The 8,592-nt window shown below is 38.4% G+C and overlaps 1 protein-coding gene across 1 annotated transcript; it reads right to left on the bottom strand.

Annotated features, from left to right (window-relative positions):
• Positions 1-1,384: 1,384 nt before the first annotated feature.
• Positions 1,385-4,902, bottom strand: LOC118420085 (EGF-like repeat and discoidin I-like domain-containing protein 3). The gene is made up of 5 exons (XM_035826789.1): positions 4,822-4,902; positions 3,436-3,734; positions 2,883-3,045; positions 2,491-2,541; positions 1,385-1,470 (listed from the first exon to the last, which is right to left on the bottom strand). Exons 1-5 carry the CDS (start codon positions 4,892-4,894, stop codon positions 1,385-1,387), a joined length of 672 nt encoding a protein of 223 aa, XP_035682682.1. The 5' UTR covers positions 4,895-4,902.
• Between the last annotated feature and the right edge of the window lie 3,690 nt (positions 4,903-8,592).

Raw genomic sequence — 8,592 nt, 5'->3', positions numbered from 1 at the left:
CATTGTCCCCATATCTTTTTCTCATGGCGGTTGAGATTCTTGCTATTAAGATTAGGTCTAATCCTTCTATTCGGGGTTTAAAGATATATGAAAAGATTACAAAGATATCGCAGTACGCCGACGATTCAAATTTTCCATTCGAACCAAAGCTAGAGTCATTTTATGCCTTGTTGTCTGATTTAGAGCGTTTTTCCAATATCTCAGGTCTTTCTTTGAATGTAGATAAATGCAAAATATTACGATTAGGTCCCTTAAAAGCCACGAATTTTCGTTTGCCCACTCATCTACCGATACAGTGGGTTGACGGGGATGTTGACCTACTAGGTATCAATATTCCCGTTGATTTAAATTTAATTACAAGCGTTAATTTCGAACCCAGATTGGAGAGATTAGATAGACTATTGCGACCTATGAAGAATAAATATCTATCCCTGTATGGTAAAATTGTTATTATTAACACCTTGGTGGTTCCCCAATTTACAAATCTATTTCAAGTCTTACCATCCCCTAACGATTCCTTTTTCAAAGTATATGAAAAGAAGATATTTTCTTTTATTTGGGACAACGGTCCTGAACGAGTTGCACGGAGGGTTTTATACAATACATCGGAAAATGGAGGACTAAATTTAAAAAACTTACGCGCATTCAACACTTCTATAAAAGCTTCATGGGTACCCAAACTTTATTCTCATCCCGAATGGTTTTCCTCCTGGGTAACAGTCTTCCATCCTCAACTTAGTCATAGTTTATTTCCTTTTTACCAGCTGTCCTCGGTGATAAACCTTTGTTTAAAAGGATTTTTTTCTGAAGTTTTTATGGCCTGGTTTCAATTTCAGCACGTAGAGCCCACGTGCCGGCAAATATACGACAACAAGTAATTTGTTTAAACTCTAATATTATCATTGATGGTAAAACTGTTTGTTTGATAGCTTTTATGAATAGGAATATATATTTCATAAATGACTTGCTGTCCCCGGACGGCAATTTTATGTCTTATGATGAATTCAGTACAAATTTCCCAAATGCTTGTGACCAACATAAATATCTACAACTTATTTCAGCTATTCCCGGTAAATGGAAAAAAATACTTAGTACTGAGAAGCGTAAAGACCTTGTGTGCCTGCCCTTTCAAAAAAATTATAAATGGTTACGAAATATAAAAATCAATAAAAGCATGTATATCTACTTTCTTACGTCCATGAACGAGGTCAGCCTTGCACACAATACTAGACTTTCTTGGTTCTATTATTTTGACAAACCTATACCATGGCGAGAAGTATTTACAAATTTATACAGATGTACTATTGATCCTAGTGCTAGATACTTTCAATACCGTTTAATTAATAAATTTTTACCTTGTAACAAAATTCTACATATATGGAAATTAATAGACTCTAACTCCTGTTCTTTCTGTCACGATGATGTAGAGTCCTATACTCATGTTTTCTGGGAGTGTCCGCATGTTGTATCCTTTTGGAATGATGTACAAAGTTGGTTACGAGTGGAAACTTCTATAGATTTTGACCTAAACGCCTTTATTATCATATTTGGAGATACATGTAACGATGCGCCCCCACTGAAAAATTTGATTATTTTGTTAGGTAAAGTTTTTATTTTCCGGTGTAGACGCTTTAAAATGATAAACTTCCAGGCCTTTAAAAAACTGATATATACTTTTGAAAAAACTGAACGTCTTATTGCATCTCGGAGAGGGAAGCTGGAGAAGCATCGGGGTAAGTGGGGAACCTTGTGTTTTTGATTTGAATTTAAAAAGGTAGAAATAATTACGAACTAATATAAATACGATACGAGAATGATATTTGATTAATATGTTACAATAACACGATAAAACGATGTACAATGATCTAATATCATGTTAATATGGTCTTATGATATAATGTGTTACAATGTGATGATAAAATTATATTAAGTAATGCTTTGATAGCGAAAATGAATAACGAGAATAATGACATAATGATATTTATATGATGTGATCTGTGATAATGTATACAATGTGGCTGTTAGACATTTAGCTTTATATTCAAAGGGAGGCTCTTCTTTGTTCTGTGTGTAAATAATTGAAAATACAATAAATAAATAATAAAAAAAAAAAGTGAAAAAAAGAAAAAGAAAGACACTTTGTTACAATTTCAAGTTGTATGGGATACTCATACGCTCTCTAAGCTTAAAAGACTATTGGAAATTTACTGCAGCCGATGTCAAAACAAAACACCCTTACTAACCTTTTAACAAAGAAGATGGAGACAGTGACGGTAATGATGAAAATGACGACCCCGGCAGCTACTGCTCCACCTATTACGGCGTCTATGTCGGAAGAGATGCATGCTGTTCATATCCAAGTCATGTTGGTATTATAATAATACTTTCTGGTAAAGTTAGATTTACAAATCTACATGTCGATAGTTCTGATAAGAATATTGTCTTGCCGAAATTAATGTTTATATCAGTATGCAGTTAATTTCTCCTTACCTTTGATGTGAGACGATACGGTAGTGGATAGATCAGTCGGTTCTGTTGTGGCTTAGAAAATACACAAAAAAAGTTCATTTGTAAAACCCTCAATCTTGTTCTCTTTGGACGTTTTTTTGTAGTAGTGAGCGATGTATTGTCAGAGTGTATTCAATATTGCAATATGGCAACGTTTCTGTGCTATTTCATCCTGGAAAGGGTACTTTGAAAAACAAAACACCGAAAATCAGTCTACGTAATGTTCTGGGAGCACGACATTAGAGGCTGACCATCGGATTGGGATATTTTCTTTTTTGGAGCGAGCCTGATGATATAGTGTCCTATGCAGTCTGACTCTTATGGATAGGTCTTACTGTGGTATATACTAGGTATCTCTAATAGTACTTTCTTACCTCCATTGAGATCACAGCCAAGCAGCTCTATCCGCATCGTGATGCACCGTTGATAACCACACCTGTTCCATGTCCGTGGGTTGACCCTGATGTACCTCGCGATGATAGGTGGGTCCAACGTGTTGTCTTGGATGTTGAATGAGTCATTATTTCCTATGAAAACCTAAACAAAGAGATGAACTTGAATGTAGTTTTCGCAAATGACCCCAAATCTACTCCACTTATTTTCTGTGCCAAGAACTATCTACCTCCCAAAATAATGGCTATAGCATGTCCAGATTGCAAAATATCAACATTCGACGATCCGCTTCAGTGCCGTTGATATCCGCTAGGAGAGACATTATCGAAACCTTCTTTTTTCCTAAACCATACCAACCAATCACGTATCGTAGGCATCCATCCACTGCATCTCGAGTTAAAAAGGAAATACACAAAGCCACAAGTACATATAAAAATACAAATAAATGACACCTTCTAGGTTAATTTTAAGACGAATTTACAAGAAAAGAAAAGAGAGTAAGGGAAAACGACACGTTTCTCGTCTTCACCATACCTTTGCTTCATGTGCGCCTTCGGTGAATACTGTCCAGTTTGTTCCATCATCAGAATATGACACCGTAAATGATGTCACGAACCGTGCCGTATCTGTTCGGCGCCCCTGTGTCTGGATTCCGGATACCATGGCTCTGTTCTGCAGATCAACCTGTAACCATTGGTTCTGATTGATGACGTCAGCTCGCCATTCACTGTTCCCATTCAGACGTGGATTTCGGTATGCGTTAAATGAAGACGATGCAGATATCTGACTGTCTCGGATGGCCCCTGACTCCATTCCGAGCGGAGAGGAACAATCTAGGATGAACGTATAGATACGGCATTGGATAAATACGCTTTAAGGGTCAGTGTGCACTGAAAATAGCGCGCTGTGCGGATATGTACTGAAGTGCAAGGGCACAATGTTTGTGACTCCAGTGTGTCTATTTGTTTGTTTATTTGTATTGGTTTATGTTTGCAATATGAAATAGAGATATGGTTGAAAGGTCACAATCTTCGCAACCAACCTCTGCTTGGAGAGTAGGATGACTAGGCATATTTCAAATGTAACGTATACCTAACATCCTGTTACAAGAGAAACCAGGCGATAACACAGACGATAACGCAACATTGGTGACAGACTAAAAATAGTTAAGAACGGAAATGAGCAAAAGTGACTCAGAGGTCAAATAAAGTTCCGATACTGCATCTTCTGCCCTAAACAACGAAAACAAAACTACGTCATTATATATTGTGATAACAGCGCAATGGACCGGTTACGTCTGGTGTAAGAATACATCACGGTGATAAACACACTGCAGGGGCCCAAGGTTGACCTTGACTTTCGTGTTTCTGATACCTACCCACATACCACTACACACTGCATCATTAGAATATAGGATGTAGGAGAATTCTTTTATACAAACAATTTGTACTCACTTTTCTGAAGTAGGAGGGCAAACTACGAATTACGTAAGATAATAACGTTATAGCTTTACTATGAATTCATTATCATGCTCGTCACAAATTACAGGAACTTTAAAAGGTCTGCCTTCGCCTTACGGAAACGAGCATGCACAGGCCTTCTTAGATTTCCTCGCGGAAAATCCGACGAAAAAAGGTTCTGCTGCAGTACCAGGGCTATGCACTAGGGGGCCCAAAATTGAGCTTGACCTTTGTCTTTCAAACAACTACCCACATGCCAAATATCATCGCAATTCATCAAGAGGTTCTAGAGTTATGCTAACTCCAAAAATCCGGAAACACAAACACACAAAAAGACACACACACACACACACACACACACACACACACACACACACACACACACACACAGAGGGAGAGAGACACACACACAAAACAATATCTCCATTTTCGCGACAGTGCCCTAAGGTAACAAGTTTACCTGATGATCCAACTCCTAAGAAAAGGCCAGCTTTCAGCAGGATTTGCAGGATGATAGTCAACAGTGGTCTCATGGCGGATCGCTTCACCTTCAGTGTGCTTTGCCGAGATTGTCGTCTTCCTCGAAATGAGGAAGTACTGGGGCTAATGATTTTCACAAGATGTCCGAGAAAACTCAAAGGATGTGACGTCATGGATGGAATCTCCTATTCGCTACAGGGGGAGCTTACGCGCTACCCTGATTAATAAAAGGGACCCCAGAAATTGATAATCGTATCACGAGTGGTAACATTGCATTCCATGCATTGAATACTTGCATTGAAAATCAATGCCCAACTTGGTTTATTCCAAATAGCAAAACAATTGACCTTTGTGCATTGTGACAGCATTAGACAAATTCATAATCGAAAAGGAAATGTTTCCTAAATGTAAACAAACTTCTTTTAAAACGAACGCAAAGTAATATTTATTAAGGGTTAATGAACCGCCCCGAGGTGTATATGGTGCCATAAAGCCTGGTCCTTTATTTGCTGTAACCACCAAATAAAACTACCGAGTGAGCGAATTCTAAATAAGATTTCCTTTGTCACGTTGAGTACTTTGTTTGAGCATTGCTAAAATTTTCACCAAATGCAAAAGGTGGCCTACTTTCAGGGACAACCACGTGACTTATTTTCACGATCCAAAACTCTACAAGCATTCATGTATGTTAGATATACAAATTATCTATACTGGGTATAAATATCAAGCCAACAAAATTACCAGAGCGGCACTTATAACGTTACAAAGTTGTACCAAAAGTTAAATTTTTAGAAGCTTGAAACATTGTATTGTTTTGATGCTGCCCAAGCGCTAAAATTAATCTCATTGAACATTTCATAACCATTTTTAAAAAGCCAATAAAGATATTCAGATCTTGTTTTGTTTTGACGATACGTTCAATGGTGTCACAGTACCAATGCCATTAAAAGTATGCTGATTTCCGTGTTTTTGAGATGCGGAAATTGGGGACAATGGCCAGAAAACTTGTTTTGCCCGTTACCATGGCAAAAAGAGTTTTGATTTGAAAGAAAGCTATTTTGATGGGTTGTGGACCAAGTACTATCACTGTGCAAAATATGAGCCAAATAGATTTGTTTACCCCTGCCACCATTGACCCTTACAGACATTTGCTCTTTGAGAGAATAACTCTCTCAACCTCCTTGCTGGTACTAGTACTGTTTCAAGAGCCAAAGGCTTTCCACACATAACACTGTTCGGTCACAAGTTGCGCAGAAAGCACCATTATGTTCGATTAATGTCTACGTCTTTTCTTTTATCCCAGTGAGTAGCAAGAACAACACATACCTTGTGACGATAATCATAAATTCACAAGAAAAAAGGCTTATTCATATTCTTGAGAAGCATAGAAGTCATATATAAGAAGCGAATTAATAAGGGCGTACCTGATTAGTCTAGTAAAGAAAAAGTGTAAACAACTTTGCTTGTCTGCATTTGGAACTCGTTCTGTATCTAGTTAAAGTTTCATTGCAGTTTCGAGGAAAGAGGCCGTTTGGTGGACGTCGTAAGTTCCGTTGTTTTGGTCTCTCCGTGACCGGACAGCCGAAAGTACAATGGAAGACAACAATCATCGTTCTGTTGACGGCTGTCATGATTTCACCGACCCCTCAAACAGTAACAACACTGAACCTGGTCAACTGAGTCATGGTGAAGCACATCCCGACCTCTATGGAGCTGAGAACTTTAACAGAGAGTCAAGTGTCACTTATCAACCAAGTCAAGAGATTTCTGAAACACGTCCTGTCCTGTACGGACTAGAAGCAGACCATCAGGAGTCCAGCTGTGAGGGTTACGGCGCTGCAGGCACCGGCGGCTGTTTTCAATCCGCTAGGCAGGTGGTAGATGTTGTTGAATGTGAGGACTCTGCATGTCCCGGTCTTCAAAACGTTAACGACACACTGACGCCCTCATTATGCCCAGAAGTCGATACAGGTAAGTCCATGTTCATGTCAAAATATCTTGATGCCTAACGGCGCGGTCACAAAGGTCGTGCGATCGTCGTAAGATCGCTAACCTCGAGCATTTTGTAGTACAAAAAAATGTACTCCTGCAAAGTTCAACTGTCTTGACTGTTTTGGATCCATGTCGGTGGTAAGTTTGGTTCTTTCACAGCCAGCTAGAAAATCCTATGGCATCAAAATCGTACGGTGATCGCACGGCCTATGTGACCGCGCCCTAACACATTGGTACGCGGTCACATATAGGTCGTGCGATTGTCGTACGATCGCTTACTTCGGGCATTTGGGCAGACAAAAATGTACTTATCAACTGTCTTTGTACATAAAATGCTGTTTTGGACCGTACCTATGTCGGTGGTTGGTCACAACCTGTTTGAAAATCCCATGGCATAAAAATCGTATAACGATCGCAGGACCTATGTGACCGCGCCCTAAGCACAAGCTGCAAACTAGATGCTAGAGTTGTTGCACTCATACTAGTTGTTATCTTATCTATGTTATCTTATCGACACGTATTCTTAAACGTGACAGAGGCTTAGCTACTATAAATGTGTATCCTCTTAACCCTCATCCGACCGTATGGGGTCATAAGACTTATTGTATGTATGTGTTTAGATCGCGGACTATAGTGCAGAATTAAGTGATAAATTCGCTATACTTTTCACAAATATTGTATCTTTTCTTTTCAACTAACATGATTATACTATCAGTATTATTGTAGCATAAAAATTACTGTTTAGAAATTGATAAGACAAAAACATTGTTAAAGTAAGGCCATGTTGATTCGATTATATGGATGACATCCTCTGGGAACTCCAAAATTGATGCGAGCGAGCGAATAAAAAAAAAGTTTGGCCAAAAAAAAAGGTGGCTTTATTATGAAATCAATGTGGCCAGGAAGGTTGAACATACGACTACAAACACATAGTATGGTATACCAACAGTTAGGTGTAGGGACCAGTACATTATACGAGTGCAAAACATTTTTTTTCGTCTTGGAAAAATAATTTAATATAAAAAAAAAAAAAGACCTGAAAAAAATAAGACGAACGGGTTTCACCAATTACAAAATGGACACGCTATGTCGGCAGGTGTTTGGAGTCTTACCGGGCCAAGAAGACAACAAAAGCGAAGTGAGTAGAGGTTATAGTCACTTGTACCAAGTTTCTACAGTCAAACTCAAAGGTACAGAGACAGTTAGCCTTTATTACATGAAGATGGGATTTTAAAATGCCAGTGGTAGTCCAATAATCCACCAAAGATATTCCTTTGTAGCAAAATTGACCAATTACCATTGTATTGTCAGTTCTCAAGTCTCAACAGACAATCAGGTCCAGGTTCAGGTCCACCTGGAAATAATCCTCTGGACCTGAACCTGGACCTATCCTGAATTTACTGGTACATGTACAAACCCCTACCAATAATACTTTTTTTTTTCTTTCTGTCCTTTCACATCTTATTCTTTGACTTTAGATTCATTTTGGCATTCTATGACATCAGTTATCTGTTTTCTGATACTTTTTTTTCAATCTACGGAATATTTGTGCTAATTTTTCAGCTGCTTTGCACAATTTACTGTGTGGTCCAAAACTTCTTTTTTTTTGGAAATGGCCGAAAATTGGTGCGAGCGAGGATGTCATCCATATAATCAAATCAACATGGCCTAAGTGGAATATGGTAGATTTTTAGGGCAAAAGGTGGTTTCTCCTTATTTCCTGCATAAATTATGATGATGAGTAATAATTACTGACACC

This window comes from Branchiostoma floridae, chromosome 7, assembly GCF_000003815.2.
Source record: "Branchiostoma floridae strain S238N-H82 chromosome 7, Bfl_VNyyK, whole genome shotgun sequence".
Classification (NCBI taxonomy): domain Eukaryota; kingdom Metazoa; phylum Chordata; class Leptocardii; order Amphioxiformes; family Branchiostomatidae; genus Branchiostoma; species Branchiostoma floridae.
This window is presented reverse-complemented; position numbering and strand designations above follow the sequence as displayed.

What these genes read in the sequence shown, in the direction of transcription:
- LOC118420085 (XM_035826789.1), bottom strand. Translation starts at nt 4,894, where the DNA reads ATGAGACCACTGTTGACTATCATCCTGCAAATCCTGCTGAAAGCTGGC. An exon ending in AAGGCGCACATGAAGCAAAG is followed by an intron (nt 3,046 to 3,435) that starts GTATGGTGAAGA and finishes CTCTTTGTTTAG; the next exon opens with GTTTTCATAGGAAATAATGA. An exon ending in CGTATCGTCTCACATCAAAG is followed by an intron (nt 1,471 to 2,490) that starts GTAAGGAGAAAT and finishes TCATTCCAAAAG; the next exon opens with GATACAACATGCGGACACTC.